Raw genomic sequence first — 25,721 nt, forward strand, 5'->3', positions numbered from 1 at the left:
CGGAATTCCCAAAAGCGGGTTCCAACGCTGGCTTCAGTCTGGAAGCCACGCACCTCCTTCAGCCCGAGAGTCTCTGTGGCGTTACCTCGGTCTGGTGAGGCTCAAGGTCTTCCACTGCGGCCGGCGAACGCTTCTGCCGCGGACCGCTCTTGCCCTGGGCGGGAAACCCCCTCCGTGAGGCCAGCGGCCAGCGGGCGCCGGAACCGCGCCGTCCCCGGCGAAGCAGGCCCCACCACAGCCGCCGTCGCCGCCGGACGCCCTGGCCGGCGGCCTGCCCCGCCCCTTCCGCCCCGCGCAGGCACCGCCCCAACGAGCGGCGGCGAGTGTTGATGGGAGGGGCTTCCCCGCTCCCGACTTTCCCCGGGACCTACGCACTCGTAGCCTACTCGGGGGGTGGCGCGTTCACTTCAGTCCCGGGGCCCCCTGCTCAGAGTGATGGAGAGCCCCAGACCTCCGGCCTCAAACGCAGAATGTGCGGTGAACGTGTTTCTGGGGCTGCGGGCCGGAGAGGAGTCCCCGCACGGCGCCGGGCGCCAGATGCCCTCCTCGTCGCTTCCCCCGGTGCCCGCAGAGGAATGGTGCGGCCCGCAGGGCGCGCGCGGCTCCCGCGCTTTGGCCGTTCCGAGAGGGCGGGGGGGAAGGAGGCGGAGGGAGGGGGACCGGACCCCAATTCGTAAAGACTCCGCCAGGACCGGACTCGCCGGGCCGTTCGCGGGGGAGGTGGGGGCGCGCGGCGCGCCGGCCGAAGTGGGCCTCGCCGGGGGGTGGGGGGTGGGTGGGGTTGGGGTGGGTGCCATCGTGGATTCTTCCGGATCCAGGGACGCCAGCGAGCGGCCGGGATCATGTCGGACCAGGAGTTGAAAGTTCCTGAGGAAATGTTCAAAGAGGTCAAATATTACGCGGTGGGCGACATCGATCCCAAGGTACCGCGGCCGCGGGCTCCTCGCTCCCCGCCTCGCCTTCTCCTTCCCCCGGCCGCGGGGCGCACTCCTGCAGCCCCGAGCAGCCGCTCCCGAGCGCCGCCGTCCCCGCCGCCGAGGGCTCGCGCCGGCCGGCTGCGCGGACAGGGCAGGGCGGTGCGCCGGCGCGGGGGCCCGGCGCCTGACGGAGGCGCGAGGGCCGGGCTCGCGCCCGCTCCGCGCCCGCCGCAGCCGGCCGACGGGGCGGGGGCGCGTGGCCACGGCCGGGGAGAGGTGGACACCGGGAGGGGGCCCGGTCACGCCGGCGCCGCGCGGGAGGGACGGGGACGGGCAGGGCTTCTGCGCCACGGCCCCGCGTGTGCATCCGCTGCCGCGTCCCCGGCCGGGCGCCCCCGCGCGCGCCGCCCGCGCGAACCGGGAGCCCGGGCCTAGCGCCGCGAGGGCCGATTGTCACCATGCCCCCGGCGGGGTGGCGGGACCCGGCGCCCTGCTGACCGGAGGGTAAGCCCCCAGCCCGGCGGCCGGCGTGCCGCCGCCTCGGCCCGGCTGCCGCTCTCCGCGCGTGGAGCAGCGGGGTTCGGGCAGGGAGCGCATCCTTTCAGCCTGCCGGGCTCCGGAGCCTCGGCTCCGGGAATAGTTGGTCTGAGGGCCGAGGAGATGACGGAGATAGCGGCCGGGAGCCTTGACCGATGCAGCTCGCTTAGGGACCCGGTTTCCAGGCAGCTAAGCGGGAAAAGTTAGCTATGCTCCTAGCTCGGCCAGCCCGATGATTCTGGACATCTCCGCCCGCTTGGCTTCGGTCATTTATGCGGATCTGAGAAGCACTTCGTTCAGCACAAGTGTTCGTTCATGGGATGGGGGTTGGATTTGTATTCCTTCATGTTCTTAATTGGGGGAGTTAATGTGGAACAAATGTGGGAAATACGCTGGTGACACCGTTATATTACTATTATGATTTCGTATTTCGGGCTGCTGTTAAAGAATATTGTGGGTTTTCCCAAGTACTAACGTTCGCTCAGTCTTTAGGATGTTATTATTCCAGGTGGGGATGAATCCTAGTTGAATGTTTTTTTTAATTTATCTTCGAAGTGTTTACTCTTGTCAAGTTTAACGGTGGAATTGTATTGCTTCAAGTGTCACGTCAGTATCACAGCAGTAGTGCCCAACCTGGGGGGGGGGAATTCCGCGCTGCAGGCGGAATGATCAGAACTTAGGTCTCTGAGGGTGGAGATGAATACTCAGCAAGTGAACCTGGATTGTGTAAAAGGAATTGTGCAAGGCTGGCTGATCTTGGCCTTCCAGAGGTTTGTATTTTAGTACCTTAGTGGTTAAATTAGTAGTTGGATGACCCCCAAGACGGATCCTCTTTTTTCACTGCAAATTTAAGATGAAGAGACATTTGGCTTTGAATTTAAACAGGCGCTGAACCCCGAATGATCAAAATGAGTGTTTGTAATAATGGAAGCTTTTTCTAGTATTGATAATTTCCCTCTCTCCCACTGTCCACCATTGTTCCCCTTCTCCCTCACCCCTTTTCTTCCCCTCCCCTCTGCTTTTCATTATGGAACTTTGGCTTTTATAAGGGACTTGAACCAAATGTTACTTAAAACCTGGAACAAGATGAACTGGAATCATATTTGCTCAACTATGAATCAAATTAAGTGCTTAAAAATGTCCTTGGCAAACCACTTCGATATGAAACAGTATATTTTCTAAAAGCCTGAGAGCCAGAACGTCTGATTTTCTGAACCTTGTAAATATGGATTCAGAAAGTTAACATGCCTTGAACGTTGATTATGTGTCCAACATTGGACTAAGTACTTGGTGTAATATAAAGATGAACAAAACATACTACCTAACCTTGAGGACCTCACCAGTGGGGAAGGGGAGCACAGCTGAACATATTACAGTGCAAAGTTGTAGTTAGCTGCCATCGAGTTGGCCCCCGAGTCATGCATGGGACTGTCGTGGTCTATAGGATTTTAACTGGCTGATTTTTTGGAAGTATATCACTAGGCCTTTCTTCCTAGTTTATGTTGGCCTGGAAGCTCCCCAGAAACCTGTTCAACATCATAGCAACATGCAAGCCTCCACTGATGGATGGTGGCTGTGTATGACGTGCATTTGCCTAGAATGGAACCCAGTCTCCTGCATGGAAGTGGAGAATTCTTGCACTGAACCACCCCTGCCCCTGTAGTGTAAGGTAGTCGGTGCTGTAAGAGGACAGATTCCCCCTACGGTGCATAGGAGAAGGCATCACTGAAATGTCACTAGGTGCTATTTTAGTTTGGTCTTGAGCTAAGTAAAAGTTAAGAAGAGGGTGAAAGATATTTTCTTCAAGTGGACTGTATATGCTCAGGAATGGAGGCATTAACACATTTGGGATGATACTTCAGGCAGGTACCTGGAGCAGACGAAGGAGGGACAGGAGAGGAAATCTGGTAAGAAAGAGGTTCAGTAGTATGGAGATTGAAAAGAAGTTATTGGTTTTGGCATCCTCAAAGTCAGTGAACATTGAATAAGTCTCAGAAGAGTGTTGGTAGAAGAGGCTGCATTGCAGTGAGTTGAAGAGTGAATACAAAGTGAGGGAGTGAAGACACAAAGGTCAGATTGTTGTTTCAAGAAATTTGTCATTATAGGGCCGATGGGTGGATGTTTACTTGCACAGGCATGTTGTATAGGATGTGGGAGACTTCGTTATTTATAGGTTGAGGGAACATAGTTATAGAGGGGAGAGATTGAAATTTCTCAAGACTCGTAAAAAGTAGGACCAAAAACACAGAAGGGTAGATAAAGGAGTGTTTTTCTGTGAGACAAGTGGAATAGATATATGAAGTTAAAGATGCTTGAAGGTCAAAGGAGGAAAGTTGTGGTTCACATCTAGTGGCCATTGCTTTTTCATTTATTAAATGCTCAACTACTAGCCAAAAGGTTGATGGTTTGAACCCACCTAGAGGCAGCTCAGAGGAAAGGCCTGGCGATCTGCTTCGAAAAGGTCAGGGCCTCGAAAACCTTATGGAGCAATTTTACTCTGTAACATATGGGGTCATTGTGAGTTGGAATCAATTCAGTGGCAATGGATTTGGGTTTTTGTTTGTGTAATAGTTCTTCTTTATTAATGACTAATAAAATAAGTTGTCCAAGTTGTGAGTAAAATTTGCTATGTGACAACCTTACCAATTTCATACTTGGTACAAATTCTTATATTACTTAGCTTGTCTGATGCGTTTGACTCTGTCGACCATTCTGTAACCCTTACCTTCCTTGGCTTTTATGTACACTACTCGCCCTTGATTCTGCCCTTACACCTACCTGTCCCCAAAATGTTCTTTATTGCCAGTGTTTAGTCTCCAGATCACTTTCCACTCTAGACTCGGGGGCGTCTCTTTCACTCTTGTTGCTTTAGCCCCCATCTGTGTATATATACTGAGGATTCCTGATCAGGTGAGCCCCAGATCTCTTCCTAGATTTTACACGTGGCACCTAAAGGACATGGAGTGGCCAAAACTAAAAGTTTTCCTCTTGCTTCCCCCTGTCCTTTGCTCTTCTAATGTATTCCTCAGCATTTCATTCTTGATGGTTCACTTGTACTTACACCCCTTTCAGTAGCCACATGTTCTTTATTCTCTCACATCTTTCTTCATCTTGCTATCCCTAATGATATTCAGTTACCTGCCTCTTTCACCTCGATTATCCTAGTCGCTCCCTAACCAATCTGTCTCCAGTCATGCCCAATCCATTCTTACTGCTGACAGTAATTTTTCTATAACTAAAATCTGATTATGCCATTTCTCTGGTTAAAATCTTTCAGTGGCTTTCCTCCAGATAATAAAATACAAGGTTATTTTTCTGCATGGCATATGAGAAAGATCATTTGTGGGCTGATTACTAGTCACCTGCCCAGTGCCTTGAACATTGCTCCTTCCTCCAGTACATTTGTTTTTGCCTGGCTAACTCCTGTCAGTTCATAAGGATTCTGCTGATATGGCCCCTCTTCCAGAAGCTCCCTAATTGTGGTGCCACCCATCCCCAAGCCTTTAAGTTTGAGATCCAGTATCATGTGCATACCCAGGTTTAGCGCTCAGCCACGCTGGGTGTTGTTTGTATGGTTCATTTGTCTTGAGGGCAGAGACAATATCTGGTACCTGGTTCTCAGGAGCCACCATTGCTGAACTTTTTATTGTCCCCAAATGTTGCATTGGCATATTACTCGGAGTAGAAGTTTACCGATGCTTTGTGGGGATAATGGTGTGTTTTAAGTGAAAATTCCCATTGTTCACAATAATTATTCATATAAGTCAAGAATAAAACATAAGGTTTTCTGTTTTAATTTCTTTGGGTTTTTTCTTTAGGTTATTCAGCTTCTAAAAGCTGGAAAAGCTAAGGAAGTCTCCTACAATGCCCTAGCCTCACACATCATTTCAGAAGATGGGGACAACCCAGAGGTTGGAGAAGCCCGGGAAGTCTTCGATTTACCTGTTGTAAAGGTCAGGAGTAAAAAATTATAATTTTATATATTTTCATCATGGATCTTGAAAGCAAACGTGTAGAAATTTTGATGTAACTCGTCTTGTGGTCTTTGCTGTGGAAAGTTGCCAGATTAATGAATCCCTTTAACATCTTAACTAAGGCCCTTTAAGCTGTGTCACAGAGTTGCAAGGTGCCTGTATATGCTAAGTATTCTAGATCATCCTGTATACTTGCTGTAGGAGTGATTCCATTTTATCACTGCCTCTAAGCTCTCTCAGCTGAGGAAACTTGTCGTAGGAAGTGGATCTATCGCCTCAAATCAAGTGGGCATTGGCAAATTCTCTCATAAGAACGCATTTGAGTACAAAAGGAGGCTAAATCCTGTCAAGAAGTAACTCCTGGAACACGGTTACTTTCCATTCTGATTGTGGCAAGTGGTCCTGATTTCCGGCTAGAATAGTCGAAGGAGATTTTGCCTCCCATCTACTGAGTTCTTGCATCGACCTCATTAAGTAACAGAGAGCACTCGCATCTCTGACAAGGTCCACCATGATCATTTGTAACACTGTCCACTTGGTGGCCACCTACAATACTATCCAGCTTGACCTGTGCAGCATTTATGGTAGGAAGTTGGGGGGTCTCAGCTGGTGGGCGCATTCAGATTTTGTTGATCTATTTACTGTGCTGCTTTTATCACTGATAATTGAGTTGATTGTCATTAAATGAGTGTTCTTAACATTTGTTAATTTATTCTTTTTTGTTTTAATTTTCTGTATTATGTATTTGGGAAACCCTGGTGGTGTAGTGGTTAAGGGCTACTTGGCTGCTGACCAAAAGGTGGGCAGTTCACATCCACCAGGCGCTCCGTGGAAGCTCTATGGGGCAGTTCTACTCTGTCCTATAGGGTCGCCATGAGCCTGAATTGACTTGACGGCAGCGGGTCTGGGGATTATGTATTTGTTTAGAAACAGTTCTATAGCACTACCTTTTTTTATTCTCTTCTTCATGCTATTAAGTGCTTTGCTGTAGGGAAAAATAACCAGTGTAAAAGTCAGTATGATTTAGTAATAGAGCGAAGTTAGGTTGGTGGCAGAGAAGTAGCTGGCTGCTGGGAAGTGGTGAACCTCACCAATATCCAGGGTCTTAAGCTCTGCTTTGCAGGCTTAGATACTTGGTTTTTGAAAATAAACCTGAAAGTGGATCTGTCTCAAGAGATGGTTCTGAAGACTCTCGGGAGACTGGCGTGCGCAGAATGCTTATTTTAGCGGGACCATCTCGCTCTCACTCTCGATGCAGATCCGTTTGTGAAGACTGTTAGCAGGGTTCCTGGTCTGCTGTGTGATGCCGCTTTGCGAAAGAGATAGACTTGCTACAGGGGGGGGTTTATCTCTGGTTTGCTTCCATTCTTAGCTATAGGGACTAGACCTCAGGTCCTTTCCCTGACTGCAGACTTTCTCTCAAGCTGTTGTCTCATTAAAGTAACTTTGCATGTCTTGGATAGATTACACAATTGAACTTTAAAAGGGCAGCCTTATTAACAAATTTTGGGGGCCTAGGAGCCCTGGTGGCGAAGTGGTTAAGAGCTCAGGCTGCTGACCAAAAGGTTGGCAGTTCGAATCCACCAGCCTCTCCTTGGAAACCCTATGGGGCCGTTGCACTCCGCCCTGTAGGGTTGCTATGAGTTGGAATCGACTCGACAACACACAACAAGCACAGATCATTGTTGGCAGACCACTACAGCAGTGATTCTTAACCTCTGTGACCCCAGAACCGCTTTTGGTAATAACTACTTTGTTCCCATTGTGCAGAAATGAAATTCATATGTAAGATAATTTACCACATAATGTCAGCTGTGCATATATGTAAGTGTGAAGTAAATATATGAAATGTAAAGAAATAAAAGATAATAAGTACGTGTTTCAATATGTAAATACTTGGGCACAACTATGCTAGGGGATATGAGAAAATAGATGCCGCTATATATAGGATCACTGAACGTGACTGCTGCAAATGCAGGCTGATCCTTGTATCCCACAAATGGAGCTGCCAGCTGTGAGGTGACATTTCACAATGGTGAACAATCCTTGGTAAAGTTCTGAACTAAACAAAACAGTCTTTGGTTTTATATAGTAGTTACATTCCTGGAAAAGTCAATGTATAATAAAGCTGTATAAAGGTACACACTTCCCAGCTTCTATAGTTATCAGTGTTTTGCCTATCTAGCTTAATATCCCACTTTCCCCCCTTTTGGCTGTAGTATTTTAAAATCAATCTCAGATATACCATTTGGTCTGTAAATATTTCAGCATCCCAGCCTGCTTTTAATTTGTGGCAATACCTGTGTAATAGTCCAGTGGCTGTGGTGTTACTTTGTAGAGTTATATAATTTTTCGGAGCTGACCTAACAGTTTATGTTCATTCCATGATAAGTAGACCCTAATATTCTTAATCTGAATTAACCTAATAGGCCTGTCTTATTTTGGATCTCTCTCTGCTAGGAATTGAGTCTGAATTTGACTGAAGGGTGAAGCCTGGTTCCCTAGGGGTATATCCCTTGGCCTTTGCCTTGATATTAAATTTGACAAATGCATTTTTAAAATAAGGCATCCTTATGCACGATGACAGTTTATCCATCATTTATAGAAAATGAGGGATTTTACATGTATGAATTTTATAGATTTTAAAACTTACTTCTTTAGGCACCAAAATTTTTAAAATAATTTTTTATAGAAATGTTTTTCTCACCGGCCTTTAGGCATCATTGAAAATGTTAATTATGCTGACTTGTAGTGAGTTTATTTTTATATATTGTTATTTGCCTTTGGGATAAATAGCACCTTATTACCATGCTTTTATAGTTTTTCATTTCTGCTTTATTAGTGTGTTCTGCCTCTTAATTTTGCATTATTTTATCTGAATGAAGGCCTTAGGGTAACTATACTCTGCTTGGACTTTATTATGGCTAGACCAACGATGTAAACTGGTGGAATGTCACTCCCGCCCCAGCCTCTGGAGGGGAGACTTACCAAGGTGTATGCTGTATGGATCACTGGGCAGGGATCGGTTTCTTTATGCGGTCCTTCCTAAAACTGCCTGAGAGTATACCTGTGGTCACGACAGCCCTCCTACCAGTTTACCCAAGAAAAGGCATATCCTCACTGCCCTAGCCTGAGAAAATCTCCCCGGACACCAAAGGGATCATTGGAAATACTGGTTTCCTAAAAGCCTCCCGAAGTGTGATTGGTTATGAAACTTGAAACTCTGAGGGACTTCTGTGTGTGTTCCAGTTAACAATAGACCTTGGCCCGTACAGAGATGTGCTGGCCAGTTCGCCTACGTTTAACTGGAGTGTCTCCAGAACCACCAAAAAAAATGTTAAGATATATTGGATAAAACACCTGGATAGAAACCTTAAGTGCTGATGGATGAGTGATAAGTACATAGATACCTGTTTCAATTGAGTGAAATTTCTGGAAGCCAGCCAGCTCAATGGGACATGACTATATTTTTACATGATAATTTTGTGAAGCAAATTACAAGTGTGGTTTTTTAAATTAAATGTGAAAATAGATGAGGAGCTAATTTTTAAAAAATATAGGTTACCTGAAAAGGTAGTTATTAATCTGAGGCTTTATAATTAATGTTAGTTTTGAAATTCATAAAATGGCTACCAGACAGAATAAATTTTGTGTTTTACAAACATTTTATCTACTTGGCTTTGCTAAAAAAAACCCAGAAATCTCCTGAATTTACACTTCATGGAATTCAGGATTGAAGAAGGGAACTTAAGAGAGCTGACTATTCCATGGGCGGAGTGGGTCTGGTGGTGGGGGCGGGCTGGGTAGCAATGCCCCTGTCCCTCTGCTTCTGAGGACAGTTTCCCTGCTGGCCTAGAGGCCTACACAGTTATAAGTGCATAAACCCGGAATTTAAATTTCTATATGGAGTAATTTTTTTAAAAAGTCAAGTAATGCTTAATTCTTTAGTTGGATTTTTCACTTTGGGCATTGATAAACTAACCTTTGACTGTGATATTCCTGCTACCTGAGTATTCACAATTGTTACCTGGATGTTTTATAATCAATTCTAATAGAGTCTTTTAATTTCTATGAGCAATGCTGCTAAAGTAACATCACTTTGATTATAAATTGAAAATACGTTTTGATCAAGTTAATATTTTGTTTTTCAGCCTTCTTGGGTGATATTATCCGTTCAGTGTGGAGCTCTTCTGCCGTATCCTTTTTTGGGGGAGGGGAGGAAGGAAAGGGTAACTCCTAGTATAAAACTGAAGTGATACTTACTGAGTGAAAAGGGAGTTTATTAGTTAGGTGAATTGTGTTGTCTCCACTCTGTATCTCTCCTATTTTCTATCCTGTGTCAAATTTTATGTAACCAATCCTTATCATTACTAGTGTAAAAAGGGAAGGGCCGGCTATGTGGAAATAGCTCTAGGCTAGGACCACTGAGGCACAAATTTTAGGTCTTTTTTTTTTTTTTCACTACTCAGCTTTAAAATCTTGGGCAATCTGCTTCTCTGAACTTTAGTTTTCTTATCTGAAAAGGATAACTTTTATGGTGTCTAGCTGGACAGTATATTTCTAAAATATTAGACCCAAATCATGAATAATATTCAAAGGGTAGATTGGGGAAGAGAACATCAGAGGAAAATGTTTAGTTTTATAACACACACTGTTATTCTTTTTAATAATACCAGATAGAAGGTTTATTAATTCAGTAAACACGTTTAACACCTGCTGTGGGCTGGGTGCTGAAAATACAGTGGCAGGCAAGACATAGTTTCTGCTCCCAGAGCGCTTTCTTGCATATATGCATGCATTCATTCATTCAGTGTTTCTTGAGTGTGATTCTGCCCCAGGGACTGTGCTAGATGTTAGGAATGAGGCTTTCTGTAGGCCTGCTGTTTACTGTTCTGGGTCTCATGGCTCCTGTTTCACTATGAAAATACGAATCTTCATTTTCTGGAGATATATTCTTTAGCATAACCTTTTTTTTTTTTTTTTTAACAGTACCTGATACCATACAGTCATGACGGTAAAATTTTAGATTTGGGTGAGAGATTCTCTCTTTCACCCTATTTTATTTTGCAGCTGTGCAAGGCAGTTCCTTTGAATGCATTTATTACCTATGAAAGTAATGTGGATGGAAGGAATCTTACTATAATTAAATATTTATAGGGGACCTCAAATGGACAGAGAAAATACCCTTTAAATGCAGTTCTTGGAGTATATGCAGAACATGAGCAACTCCAATTCATGTATTCTAAGATTTCTCAACTGCAGCCTAGAGAGTTGAAGTGGAGGTCTCGGGGTAGGGTGAGGGGTTTATTTGTGTTTTTTTTGTTTTATAAGAGCAAGTAAAAAAAGGTTAGGAGTAGAATGGGTATTTTTGAAGAGGGTAGTTCTTCCTGTTCTGGATCATTAACTCTCCACACAAGAATTCCTTCAGAACTTGTCATCTCCTTTGAACTGTTACTTGCCTCTCCTAAAGAAGCCTAAAGGAAACAGAGGAGGGAACCTCCAGGACTCTGGTAGACAACATACGCTGAGATCTGCCTTTGCTAATGTTTCCCCCAAGTCTTTGGAATTATAAAATCCATGGTCCGTTTAGTAGGAAGATTGACACTAGTCTTGGGATAATGGAGCAGTTTGAGTCATGTTGAGTCTACAGTTTATTCAGGGAGTGTTCAGATCTTTATAAGATTTGTCAGTATACCTGTATAGGAGACTTCAGAGTTGCAATAGAATTTTCAGTCTGTTATGTTTTTCTTAATTCACCCATCTGATATATACACTTTTCACCAGTCAGAAAATAGAAGTAAGCCTTTAAGCCATTTTGAATTCTAGACACTCCAAACTTTAAAAAAGTCATTGTGTTTGTCTTGAATAGACTATAAAGTATAGGCACATAGAGCCCATGTCTATTTATAGCCATGTTCTGGGGTCTGGTACATAGTAAGCTTTCAGTAATTATGTTGAATGGAGTTTAAAAATCAGAACTTTAGAACTAGAAACGATCTTGGGAATTACATATTCCACCTCTTTTTTTAATGAAGAGGAAACTGAAGCTCAGAGGTGTCTTGCCCAGGTTCACAAAATTAGTGGTAATAAATCTAGAACCTCAATTCTTTCATAAAGGATTCTTTCTACTATGTCACAGAAGTAATCACATTACCCTTCCATTCTAAAATAAGCTTAAAAAACTTTTTTATGTTTGTTTTTAAAGTGGTTGTTATACCGTGTGTGTGTGTGTCATAAGCAAGCTATCAGAGGCCAAGTGCTTTTCCCTGTAACTGTATTATGCCCATTTTATTGAAGATAAGTGGAGAGATTGGATTTTAAAATGTACTTCATAGAAAACCTCTCAGTCCTCTTTGTGCTGCCTATTTCTCTTTATTCCAGTCTCCTTTGTATTATTCTGTGGTCAACTTAAGGCTGTCTCTTTCATAAATGGATAGAGTGGGAGGGAGGGAGGAAGGTGGGAGGAAAGCAGGTAATGTTCACGTGGTCAAGTAAGATGGTCTGTTAGTGAAGGACAGGTTGCACTAATTCTGTTCCATTGTAATCTTAATAACTACAAAACAGAGTAAATGGTTTTTCTCCAGAGTCATGTCAGATTTTTTTTGGAGTTACTGCCTGCCTTTCTCAGGTAAGCATGATTATAATTAGTCTTGCATTATTTACACGTAACACTTTCTGACGTTTTGTATGATTGGATTTATGACCTATTAACCAGTTTTAAAGAAGTTGTTGACTAAACTGTGACTGCATATTCAATATGAACTTATGATTATTTAAATATTCATGCTTATTTTTAAGATTTAAAGTTTTTAATGGGTGAGAACAGTCCTTCTAAATCTGAAGAATTACAAAGTTTTAAAACTTGGACACAAAAAGTGTTAAAAATGAAATTAAAAGATGACGAAGAAAATTCAGTCAGAATTATAGGTGAGGAATTAATTTTCCTAGTAAATTATACGCATCAATAAGAAAAAATAATAAAGATCTCAGCAGATAAGTTAAAGAAGTGAATTTACAGTTCATAAAGGAAACCCTGGTGGCGTGGTTAAGTGCTACGGCTGCTAACCAAGGGATGGAAAGTTCGAATCCACTAGGCACTCCTTGGAAACTCTACGGGGCAGTTCTACTCTGTTCTATGAGATGACTATGAGTCAGAATCGACTCGACGGCACTGGGTTTTTGGGTTTTAAAGAGAAACCACATATATCAAATAAGTATAACAAAACACTTGCTACACTTTTATAATCAAAGACATGGAGGTTATAATAGCAATGAGATCAAGATTTTTGCCTATCAAATTGGTAACATTGTACTTAATACTGGTGGAGACATCTACCACAAAACGCCTACCTACTGCTGGCGGGAGTGCAAATCAGTGTAACAGTTTTCTAGAAAAGTTTAGCAGAATCGGGAGCCTGCAAGTACTCATTCTGTTTTCCTCTGCAGTTCTCGTGTGTTCAGAAATCTATCCCAGGTTGATTGAAATAAAGACAGATTGATGCATGAAAGTGTTCAGCACAGCATCATTATACAAGAGGGTAAAACTGGAAATGATAAGATTATCCAGTATTTGGGAAAGGTTAAGAAACCTTATATACACTTATACAAGAGTCTAGCTGTATAGCCATTTTTGTATTATATTTTATGAAGATATGTAAAGACATTGAAAATGTTTTAAGTGGAGACAAAAGCACGATATAAAATAATTATAATAATATCAACTACAAGCAGGAGATATCTGAAAGGAGGGACCAAAATGTTAACAGTGGTTAATTCTGGGTAGTGAGGGAAGTGATTATTTGATTTTTTTTATTCTGTTCTCCCAAACCCTTAGTTAAAAAAAAAAAAAAACTCAAACCATAGAAACTATTTTAAAAAATTAAGTTTGTACTGTTAAGCTTATTTTAAAATTGCGTAGGACAATTCATTTAAAATGAGTGGTTATTGGACAGGAAAAACCACAACATAGAGTGCTACCATTTTGACACAGGCCGGGTCCCCAATCTATAATTTTGATATTCTCAAGAAGATATTTTTCAGATAGTGTTTAGTCCTCTATCCCCTCTGAAAGCTTTGAGAAAGGGCATACCATGAAAATGGCTTTGATTGGTGTCTTTCTGTTTTTGCTCCTCTTTGGCATTAGAGGGCTATAGAACCAGGCCTTATTTACTTTAGCACTGTTAGAGTTTTGGCCAGACTCAGCTTTTAGTACAGATATTACCAATCTAAGTTTGATCCCATCTGTGCAAGCAATAAGTCAGTAAGTTTAACTCTGGTTACTATGCTTTTGTTTTTTGTGTCATAAATTTTGGAAGTTCTTTAAAATGATAAAATCCTCTTTTTTCTTTTTCTTGCTACATAAATTTGGTGGAGATTCTTAAAGAAGCAAAATTGACTCCCCTCCCCCCCTTAGGAACAGGAATTTTGTTGGTATTTGTATTTTTCAGTGTTTTTCGTATCTGTTATAAATGTGTATTTACGTGATGATGATTTTTAAAGTTGGCTAAAGTGAAAATTTTTTTTTATCACTAAGTGCTATGGTTACATGTAATTTTTATTGTTTTCTTTATACTTCTCTGTATGTTCCAAATTTATAATAAACATCAGAAAAGTGTTAAAATTGAAAACATTTTATTCCTATATCGTATATGCATAAACACAATGTACTTTGGCTAAAATGTGAATTTTTAAAAATTATGTTTCATATTGATTGGATTTCTGGGTTTCAGATTCAGAAATCCACTATCCAGTGAGGATGCAAATTGAATGAGAAAGCAGGAGAGAAAGATGGGCCATTGAGAGCTGGGGTGGGTACGGAGGAGCACTGGATATTTTTCAGGGGTCTAGGCCACAGTGACATGGCGATTAGCAGACTTGACTTGAAGAAATAAATAATAAAATAAAAAATATGTGAGAATAAGGTAATTAGAGGTTTTTAAATTAGGAAATTAGATATAATTCAATACTAACTATGAGTTTAGCACTAGGTAGAATACTACCTAGTAGTATTCTAGGAGAGAAAAAAACTAGTAGTTACATTTGACAAAGGTTATACCAGGTGCCATTGAGTCATTTCCGACTCATGGTGACCCCATGTGTGTCAGAGTAGAACTGTGTTCCACAGGGTTTTCAGTGGCTGATTTTTTAGAGGTAGATCACCAGGACTTTGTCTGAGATGCCTCTGAGTGGACTTGAGCTCCAACCAGTCCAGTGCATTAACCATTTACAAAAGACTATTATATGGTATAGATATAAGGTTATAGTATATATAACACGTACTATGTGATATGCTCAATCTAGTGACATAAGTATTAATATATGAGTTCAGAAAAGGAAGGCATTAACATGAGCTGGAAAGCTCAGGGGAGACTTGACAGAGGATGCAGGATTTGAATTGGATCTGAAAGAATAGGCAAAGTAAGAATAAGGTATGGAGGGAGGGCATTCCATGTAGAGAAAAATAGAAGGAAAAAACAGGAAGGCACACGTGGCTCATTGTTAGGAGACTGATGTCAGAGCTAAGGTTATATATTTGGGTATAGAGCCAAAAGCTTGGGTAGGTAGGTGGAGAGAGAATATGGAGAACCTTGAAACCTAGGTATGTGAGCTTGAGCTTGGTAAAGTAGTCAGCAGGATGCTTCCTTACTTTGTTTATTTTTGAGTTACAGATGTTTACATTAGAAAATTTAGAAAACACAGGAAAAAATAAAAATTCGAATCGCCTGTGATCCTTGTAGGTCAGGTTGGTCATGGAACTTCAGTGTGACATGAAGGCAGAGCAGAGGTTGGAGTTTTGGCAAGATGGAAAGTTGCTGTCTTTTAGACTTCAGGTGAAGAAGATTTGGATTAAGGCAAGCACAGTGTAAATGAAGGTATAAAATGGAAACTAGAAACAGTTTGAAACCTATTGAATTTGGGGTATTGATCAGCTATCCAAATGGAAATTTCTTGTAGGGATTTGAAGATACAGTGGCATGAAGGTGCTGAGAATTGTTAATTCCTTCAAAGGATAGTAGAGGTAAGAGGAGATCACCAGGAATAGAGCTTTGGGTAACATACATACTTACAGAGATTGGAAAAGGAGAGGAATTTGAAAATAGAGACAATTAGAGAAGTAGAATTTTATTTTTAGAAGCCAAAGATAAAGTCAGACTTAATCATTTTTATTTTTATTTGCTGGTAAAGTTTCAGAGCATGAATTTGTAGGAGAGAGGTATACATAGCTCCATGTATTCTCAGTCCTGTTCTGTAAAAAAAAAAAACCCAGGAAAAAAAAGAATGATGAAAAAGGGCACAGGACTTGGTGACCATACTTAGGGGTCTAAGTGGATCTTGGGTTCTAGGCTGAGAAGACACACCAGTATAGTTAGCAGGGGATGAGGAGAGAATGACCATCCCATGAAGAAAACATTACAGGTGAGGAAACTAGCCAGACAACATACATGTCTAGATTCTTGAAGGTAGAATAGTGTCATTTGATTATGAGGTCTGGGAAGTGACCCTGCTGGTGACACGTTGGGTGAAGATACGGCTCCCCAGCTTTCATTTGAAAAGTAGAATTTTATGTAGGTGCTAAAATCATGGAGGGGAGCAGCTGGGTCTATGGAGGACATAAAGAACCTGAATTTAGTGTGAATAATTTTGTTGGGTAACAAAAATCAGAATCTGATATGGTCTTTGTGGATCGTTTATTACACTTATTATCCTAGTCCATCATTTATGATGAATTGAAGGCCCCAGTGTGTAATTTAACAGGGTAAAATAATGAAGCCCTGCTTTCGCATTCAGAAAGATTGTTCAGGTATGGATGGGAAGGATCTTACCTGACAGTAGTTCATATGAAGAACCCTGGAAATTTTAGTTTAAGGAAAGTGCATTGGGAGGCAGTAATATTTTGTGCTTATTAACAAGTGTTCATTAATTTTTATAAGGTATATTAACAAACATCTGTATAGTGTGTAGCTAAGGGACTTTGGTTCAACAAATACTTGATGAATACTTCCTTTGTGTCAGGAACAACGCTAGGGTACAAATAAAGATGCGATTTCTCCCCTCAGTAAACTTACAGTCTATAAGGGGAGATAGACATGTGAACAAATACAATATATTGTAATATGTACAAAAATAAAAGTGGGTACAAGGTATAGAACTAATACAGAGGAGGGTTGGAAAATGATGGTCAACCGTTGCTCTGTTCTCTGCACTGTTAGAGACTGTCTGAGGTATTGGTACCTTTTTTTGAACGCTAGAACACCTATGTGCGCACACACGCATACATGCATTACCAGGCAGGACTCCACCTTTAAAAAAGGAATGTTTGCTTGGTGGTTCTTAGTGACCCTTCTGTCTTTTCCCCTGTCAGGGTGTTGATACAAGCTGGAGCTCTTTGTTGGAGTCTTCCAGAGATCTCCCAGGGAGAGGTAGGGAAGGGAGATTGTGCCAGCAGAAGTTGGAAAGCACAGAGACCATCTGCCTTCTTCTGACCCGGTATTGATGCAGGCCGAGGCCCTCTGTTGTAATGTGCTGGGTAGGTTTCTGGGAATAGGTCAAGAGTGTAATGGAGAGCCTGGCCAGGGTCATAATTTAAACTTAGAAAATGAAAAATAAAAGTCCTTTCCATTTCTGTATCTCAATCAACATGTGTTTCTTGACTGCCTACCCATGTGCCTTGCACTGTACTAGGTACTGTGAAAGATACCCAGGCTTTTAAGACGTAATTTTTATCCAAGACTTTAGTCTTTAATAAGTAGCATTGTAGTTCCTGATACTGAAGGAGAAATCCATGTATGTATGTTAGACTCAGGGAGGGTTTTATTAGGGGTGGTGAGATCTGAAGGAGAAGGGAGGACATTCCTGATTGGTATAAAGGAAAGCATGTGTTTAACAGGGGGAACAGAGTTGCTTAGAGTGCAGTGGAGGGGGGGGGGGCAGATGTGTATACAGTTACATAGCTGGATGAGTATTTAGAGTTTTGTATAGCATGCTATGGGAATGTAGTGACAGTGATACCTGAGCCGAATCCTAGAGGAGCAGGGAGCTGAGGGCTAAGCTTTGGGTGGAGACAGAAAGCAGAGCATGTCTGAGGAATGCCGTTAAACATGGCTGTAGTGGAAAGTGCATGTGGGGAAGTAGTGAGCACAAGGAGGTGGTCAGGAGCCAGGACAGCAAGGGCCTTAGACACCATTTTGAAGCTTTTTAGATTTTAGCCCTGAGGAATTGAGGAGACATCAAAGCTTTGTTAGCCAAAATGATAAGATTTGTGTTTTAGAAAGATTGCTTTAAAAAAAGAAAAGCACTTTTCCCCAATTTTAAAATTAACGATTTGGAAAATACAGAAAAGTATAAAAATGAAAATAACAATGTCCCCATAATTATATCACCCTAGATAACTATTGTTAACATTTTGGTGTGGAAAGAGCATTCCTAATTATTAATTAATGCTGATTTATTGAGCTGGTATGGTTTTTAGAGGTCATTTAATCCAAACGTACTTTGATGAAGAATCTGGTTCACGGACGTTTTCCAAGCTAACATAATGAGCTTGTTATGGGAGACACAGTACTGCCTCCCAGGTCCCCTTCTTCCTCCCTGCCTAGTGTTCTTTCCACAGCAACATCTTGCACCCTGTTGAGATCTATACCTATGGCATAGGCCAACTATGTTATAGGACTATATTTACTGCAGTCAGTAAAATAAAAATATCTAACTGACTTATGGCCAAATCTTGGTAATAAAGGCATATCTAGATTGTTTTTTAATTTCATTTTTGATAAAGGTTAGATAATGATTGATTAGTTTAACCTATATTATCATAATTAAGTTTCAGCTGTCCAGATGCTGCAGGATATAAATGTTTTTTCAAGTCTCTAATGAAATAATAACCTGATCTAATCTCCTGAAATGTGATGTTACCTTACTAAATAAAAAAAAATAATAATAATATTTTTAGAGGTGATTTTATAACGTGATCTTAGTATTCCTAGAGTAGTGTGGAATGTGAATTCATTTCTTGAAAAATTTGTAAGAAGGATGAGAGTAGATGTATGTCAGAATTTTGGCAAACTGAACGATGGCAATTAAAAAGAAATTAACCCATTAATACTTTTAAAACTGGTAAGATAGTTCAAGATTCTTCAACAGGCATAATCCTCAATTTATAATAAAAGTTTATCCGGAGAAAAAAATCACTTTGTTAAATGATTATCTTAGAATTAACACACCTTTATTTTTCTTAAGTGTTTCTTTTGTTTTTCAGACTCTGAAGTTTTAATTGCAGGTATTATTTTTCGATTTGCTAGTAGTGACCCCTAGAGAAGCAGCATAGAACAGTGGGAAGAGACAGTTTAGAGTTAGACCCGGGTTTAGACAGACCTGGATTTAAAAGCCAACTTGTCCAGTTATTAACTAATCTTGAGAGAATTACTTAATCTGAGTTTGTGTCCTATCTTTATGATTGGACTAATGATTCCTATTTCCCGTGGTGGTTGTAAGGATTAGGAATATAGATAAAGCACTTGGCACAGTTCCTGGCACATAGTAGGCAGGCAATAAATGGTAGCTGTTTTTATCATTATAGTGAAAGCCTGTTTTAAAACAAACCATCATATCTGGAGTCTTTACTTTATCATTATGCAAGCATAAGAAATTACTCCTTTTATGCTTGTCTTTTCTTTCTTCATGTTAAATAATATTTACATTTACCCCTGCACTTACAATTGTATTTTTATGTTTTTATTTACCCATTTCATGATTAGTATTTATTTGTTTTCCATTAGTGATTAAGGAGCTCCTTAAATGTGGTTTTGATATTGCTATTATTGTATTTAAAGTTTCAGAAATTACACACATAGAAGCTGGAATGATGTACTGGTTCTTTCTGCTTCCCCGTTCTGCATCATTTTTGTTACAGACTGAATCCTCCATTCGGTCTTTGAAATATGAATATAAGTATTTTTTATTCATTTGGTGGCAAGATAAAAAAAGATATCTATAAAACTATCGTGACAGAAATATAGTTTTTATTATAATAATTGCTAAAAACTTATTTATTTTTCCTACTCAGGTCCTTAGGTTGATTTCATTTAATAAAACAGAAAAGTAGATAAAGCAGAATAGTTAGGATATCACAATGTATTCTAATATAATAAAGTAAAAAGATAAACATGCAGAGATGAAGACGTATGATGAAAGCCCTGTTTTCTCGCTTCTCCCAGGTGTCATCTGAAGACCGAAGTGCTCTGTGGGCTTTGGTTACATTCCACGGAGGGGAGTGCCAGCTGAACCTCAACAGGAAGTGCACCCATTTGATTGTCCCAGAACCAAAGGGGGTAAGCACCTCATACACACCCTGTCTTTGTAGGCCATTGAAGTGTTTACAGAAGTCAGCTGTCTTGTTGTTTTTTTTTTTTTTTTTTTTTAAACTCCTTTTAAATTAATTATTAGATTCCACTTGCAGAAGCTGATTCTGTTAGTTTTCATTATTTATACCCGGCTTCATTTCACAGAGGATGTGAGATCATTGTAAGTTACATTATAAGCCTAATATAACTTCTAAATACAAAGAACTTTGGCTTTATTTCATGGGGGAAATAGGAAACTTTTTTGAACTCTGTAGTTTATTCTTTCAAATCCAGTAAAACTTCAGTTCATTTTTATGTATGGAAAAAATGTATGAAGTTAGTCTTCATAGTTTTTTTTAGGACCTTGTGCTGGATATAATTACATACGTTTGGTAAAGTTTTCAATACATTTTCTTCTTTTAGTAATCTATAACAGTAAAAACTAAATTTATCTTGATAAGAGCAAGGCTTTTATCCCTATGCACTGGTATGACCACAAGGATTTTGGTTCCTAAAATATGGTCCCTGGTTCAGCAGCATCCATCACCTGGGGACTTGTTAGAAATGCAGATTTCCAGCCCCAGCCCAGATTTACTAAATCTTAAGACTCTGCGGGGTGGAGCCCAACAATCTGGTCTGTCAAGCCCTCCAGGTGATTCTGCTGTGTACTAGATTTTGAGAACTACTGTTCTATGGAAGGAAACCCTGGTGGGTAGTGGTTAAGTGCTACAGCTGCCGACCAAAAGATTGGCAGTTCAAATCCACTGGATGCTCCCTCGGAAACTCTACAGGGCAGTTCTACTCTGACCTATAGGGTCACTATGAATCGGAATCGACTCGATGGCAATGGATTTGGTTTTGTGGAAATCAAATTCCCTTCCATGACCAATATATAATTTTGATAACCAAGTATAATATATGACAGCCTTTGATTAGTTAATTTTTCCATCTGTCAGTCATTGCCATCATGTTTTTGTTGTTGTTGCCTTCAGTCTGAATCAACATTGTTACCATATTATTTCACCTTAGCACACAGAATCACAAAAGTAGAAGAAAGGAGTTTTCCGTTTATGGCAAAGATACTGAAGTAAAAAAGAGTGGAAGACTGATAAAAAAAACCTGCCCAGCCAAGAGTCTGTTCCATTTTATAGAAACTTGGAAACTGTACAGAAGCGATCCATAAATGTCACGTGTAAATTGTGGTCCTTACTGATAAGTCCTGCAATTTAAATTGTATATTGTTCATCATGCTAGTTTCCTGACAATAAAATTAATTTGAGCTAGTGAGTTTGGTTGTGACTTGGTATTATTAAGCCACACAATCAAAAAAGAAACATCTTCTGGGAAAGTTTATGGTATGATTCTTTAAGTAAAAAATTTGTATTTCGCATACTATTTTGCAGAACAATTTAACCAATTAAGTGATAAGTAGTATGCTTTAGTTACATGGATATTAAACAAGATGTATGTATGTATGCACATACACAGAGATCTTATCTAAGTCTGTAATGGAATTATAATATTCTCTTAAGCAATTTATTTCATTTTAATGCTTAATTTTATTTATATTATTTATTAGAAAAGAAAGAAAAGCCTTGTTTGCTTTTCCAATTTTAATTTCTCAGTTTTGAAAGAACTAACTCAATATAGGGAAAAAGGAATTAATATTTTAGTGTTAACTGCATTTCTTCTTCAATGATTAAAAACTTGTTAAAACCAGATTTATGAACTTAATAAAAATAGTGGTAATAAACATTCATTATTGAGCACTTACTAAATGCTAGTAATATTCATAGCATGTTATGAAATAAGTTCTCCTATCACCATGAAGAAACTGACACACAGACATCTTCTTTCTGTAACAAATATTCTACAATACACTTTATTGTTCCTAAATAATTTCTAAGAAATCATAACACTCACTTGTAAAATAAATTGAAAAAAACGGTAAGATGTATGTATGATAATATTTGAATGCTCAAGTACAGCTATACTAGAAGATGTCATGAAATAGTAAGATGTTTATATATATGTTGCTGTATATATTTTTGGAAACCCTGGTGGCATAGTGGTTAAGAGCTATGGATGCTAACCAAAAGTCAGCAGTTCAAACCCACCAGGCACTTCTTGGAAACTCTGGGGCAGTTCTTCTCTGTCCTGTAGGGCCCCTGTGAGTTGGAATTGACTTGAAGGCAATGTGTTGTTTGTTTGTTTGTTTGTTTGTTTGTTTGTTTAATACACACATGTATATATAACATAAATGTGTATATAAATGGATCTATACGTAGGCGTCTCTATCCACTTGCTGTGGAGCCGTGTCAGAGCAGAACTGTACTCCACAGGGTTTTCATTGTTCAGTGACATGATTTTCCAAAATGGCAATGAACTCTTAGTAAATTTTTGAACAAAATAGAATCAATCATCCTTTGATTTATTTTATTATTATTTTTTTTGGTAGCTGCTTTCCTAGAAAATTAATGTATATACCAGCATGTATTTATCTCTGAATGTCTGGTGGTACATCAGAACATGGTATGCAGGATACCTCTTGAACTGTACAGGATTTCTGGAGCACTCTAGAACTTAGCATCCCTGGCACCTCCTTGTGCCCATTGGTTCTTGTGACAGACGAAACAATGCCCTCACAGATACCCAAAACTGTCTAGGGAAGAGTAACCATGTGTTTAGAATTGCTGAGTTAAATAATTTTAACCAAAGTCTCAGAACTAAAAAGTAATGGAGTTAAAATTTGTAAGCAGGTCTGTCTGCCATCTGTATCTAGGATGGTATTGTTACTTTTGAGATATTTTACAAATAGATTATGATAGACCATGTTGCCTCCTCTCGTTTAGTTTGTAGGTTGATGATTTCTTACTTCAACTCACCTCTTCCTTGATTTTCCACCTCCTCTCCTATAAGGACAAGAATCCCCAGTCAGAAGAGCTGGAGGCAACCATATGATCTGGCATACTCTATTTATAAAAACAAAATGTTTTTAAGTTAATGTACATCATTATTAGCCATTATGTTCTTAATTCATGATTTTATCTTTGACATAGAACTAAGTTACTATAATATTTGAGATTAAAGCCCTTTAAAAAGACTGAGGTTTGGTCATTTTGGATGTACTTAAATCTATTCAGACATAAGTTTTTGTGTTTTTTTTAAATTAATTTTTATTAAGCTTCAAGTGAACATTTACCATTCCAATCAGTCTGTCACATGTAGGTTTACATACATCTTACTCCCTTCTCCCACTTGCTCTCCCCCTTTTGAGTCAGCCCTTTCAGTCTCTCGTTTCGTGCCAATTTTGCCATCTTCCCTCTCTCTCTATCTTCCCATCCCCCCTCCAGTCAAGAGTTGCCTATACACTCTCCAGTGTCCACCTGATTTAATTAGCTCACTCTTCATCAGCATCTCTCTCCCCCCCACTGACCGGTCCTTTTCATGCCTGATGAGTTGTGTTCAGGGTTGGTTCCTGTCCTGTGCCATCAGAAGTTCTGGGGAGCATTGTCTCTGGGATTCCTCTAGTCGCAGTCATACCATTAGGTATGGTCTTTTTATGAGAATTTGGGGTCTGTATCCCACTGGTCTCCTGCTCCCTCAGGAGTTGTCTGTTGTGCTCCCTGACAGGGCTAGACATCGATTGTGGCCGGGCACCAACTAGTTCTTCTGGTCTCAGGATAATGTAGGTCTCTGGTTCATGTGGCCCTTTCTGTCTCTTGAGTTCTTAGTTGTCGTGTGACCTTGGTGTTCTTCCTTTGCCTTTGCTCCAGGTGGGTTGAGACCAATTGATGTATCTTAGATGGCCGCTTGTTGGCATTTAGGACCCTAGGCGCCACAATTCAAAGTGGGATGCAGAATGTTTTCATAACAGAATTATTTTGCCCATTGACTTAGAAGTCCCCTCAAACCACGTTCCCCAGGCCCCAGCCCCTGCTCCGCTGACCTTTGAAGCTTTCATTTTATCCCAGAAACCTCTTTGCTTTTAGTCCAGTCCAATTAGGCTGACCTTCCTTGTATTGAGTGTTGTCTTTCCCTTCACCCAAAGCAGTTCTTATCTACTGATTGATCGATAAAAAGCCCTCTCCCTCCCTCCCTCCCTCCCCCCTTTGTAACCACAAAAGTATGTGTTCTTCTCCGTTTTTTCTATTTCTCAAGATCTTATAATAGTGGTCTTATACAATATTTGTCCGTTTGCAACTGACTCATTTCGCTCAGCATAATGCCTTCCAGATTCCTCCATGTTATGAAATGTTTCAGAGATTCGCCACTGTTCTTTATCGATGCGTAGTATTCCATTGTGTGAATATACCACAATTTATTTACCCATTCATCCGTTGACAGACATCTTGGTTGCTTCCAGCTTTTTGCTATTGTAAACAGAGTTGCAATAAACATGGGTGTGCATATATCTGTTTGTGTGAAGGCTCTTGTATCTCTAGGGTATATTCCGAGGAGTGGTATTTCTGGGTTGTATGGTAGTTCTATTTCTAACTGTTTAAGATAGCGCCAGATGGATTTCCAAAGTGGTTGTACCATTTTACATTCCCACCAGCAGTGTATAAGAGTTCCAATCTCTCTGCAGCCTCTCCAACATTTATTATTTTGTGTTTTTTGGATTAATGCCAGTGTAGTTGGTGTGAGGTGAAATCTCATCGTAGTTTTAATTTGCATTTCTCTAATGGCTAATGATCGGGAGCATTTTCTCATGTATCTGTTGGCTACCTGTATTCAGACATAAGTTTTTAAAGGTACTAATAACAATCTTAAACAGTTTACAATCTGAATTGTATTAGTGCTGAAGAGACTAGCTGACTACATATGAAAATAAATGGCATCTCTTTTTAAAGTAAATTAATGTTTTTACATTTTGTTAATGAGTGCATAAAGAAAATGTGTAACTGGCATAAAGAAACTACCTTTTATACTCTTCAGTTTATAAAACATTTTAATTTCAATTGAGAAAGACAGGAATTTTTACCTTAAGATCAACAGAACAATGTTTAATTATTGGCAGGAGAAGGTTAGTTTGTAGCATTTGCACATTTCTGAGTGTAAATACTCTCAGCGTGGCTAATTACAAGCTACCAACCTGATGTCATCAAACAGGAAGTTGAAATTGGGAAAGATAGGCACAACCAGCCAACCCTAGCACGTCACTGGTTATGCCCTCGACTGTGCTAAGACTGCACGGGTGCGTTTACTTATCACTGTTGACTCCTAAGGTCCATTACATGTAGTAATTTATCATTTTGAGGATACAAGAATTAGAATAATTTAGCTGGTAAATTAGCTCAGGCAAAGGCATGTAAAAATTGCTTGGCTCTTAAAGTTGTTTAAGCAGTAATTGTCTTTTTTTGTTTGTTTTTGACAAAGTAACTGTCTTTAAGTGACAAAAGCTATTTATGGAAAGTGAGAGAAAACTTGAGTGAAATGTGATTTTTTTAGGATAAGGAATAAAATATTTTATTATCAGGGGTGTGAGTATAAATTGGAATAGTGTCTTTAGAGGGAAGTGTAGTTATAAATGTACAGCCTTAAATCTCTTTACTTTTCAAACCTGCGACCAAAATTTAGAAATTTATCGTAGATAAATAATGAAGAATATATATATATATAAAATTAAGACTATATACTAAAAATGTTAAGTGTGGTAATTTCCAGTCAGTGTAATTATTATGATTATGCTCATTTTCCTTTTGGTTAGCTTTTTATTCATAAGTGTTCTTTCAGGTCTGCGTTTTGCTTGCGGTTTTAAAATGTTTAAAAAAGAACATCCTCGAAAATAACAGAAAGTGAAATCATTTGCCTTATGTATAGCTTTATTCTTTCCCAAGAGATGTCTCTTAGTTTTATAGCACTTCACATTAACACTGATTGTCCCCAAAGAATGAGACAGCTAAAAGTAGTAACTCCATATCCTTCTACTTCCTGTACTGCCCTGTAGAGCA

General features: G+C 40.1%; 1 protein-coding gene and 1 long non-coding RNA gene across 6 annotated transcripts in view; both read left to right on the forward strand.

The window, feature by feature from the left end:
* The first annotated feature begins 360 nt into the window (after nt 1-360).
* PAXIP1 (PAX interacting protein 1) overlaps nt 361-25,721 on the forward strand; it is an 83,497-nt gene continuing 58,136 nt past the window's right edge. Inside the window, exons 1-6 of one of the 5 annotated variants that reach the window (XM_049862665.1) lie at nt 361-578; nt 819-923; nt 5,273-5,407; nt 9,580-9,623; nt 11,993-12,056; nt 19,642-19,755. In XM_049862665.1, the coding sequence (XP_049718622.1) occupies nt 471-578; nt 819-923; nt 5,273-5,407; nt 9,580-9,623; nt 11,993-12,056; nt 19,642-19,755 (570 nt within the window). In that variant the 5' untranslated portion in view covers nt 361-470. Of the gene's footprint in view, nt 579-655; nt 721-818; nt 924-1,356; nt 1,422-5,272; nt 5,408-9,579; nt 9,624-11,992; nt 12,057-16,861; nt 16,956-19,641; nt 19,756-25,721 lie in introns of those variants that run through there. The other 4 variants (XM_049862666.1, XM_049862668.1, XM_049862669.1 and 1 more) reach the window with 4 other exon arrangements.
* LOC126064064 (uncharacterized) lies at nt 12,298-16,804 on the forward strand. The gene is made up of 3 exons (XR_007514443.1): nt 12,298-12,355; nt 15,383-15,446; nt 16,791-16,804. It is a non-coding gene; the product is annotated as an uncharacterized LOC126064064 (long non-coding RNA).

This window comes from Elephas maximus, chromosome 20 (assembly GCF_024166365.1).
Source record: "Elephas maximus indicus isolate mEleMax1 chromosome 20, mEleMax1 primary haplotype, whole genome shotgun sequence".
Lineage (NCBI taxonomy): Eukaryota > Metazoa > Chordata > Mammalia > Proboscidea > Elephantidae > Elephas > Elephas maximus.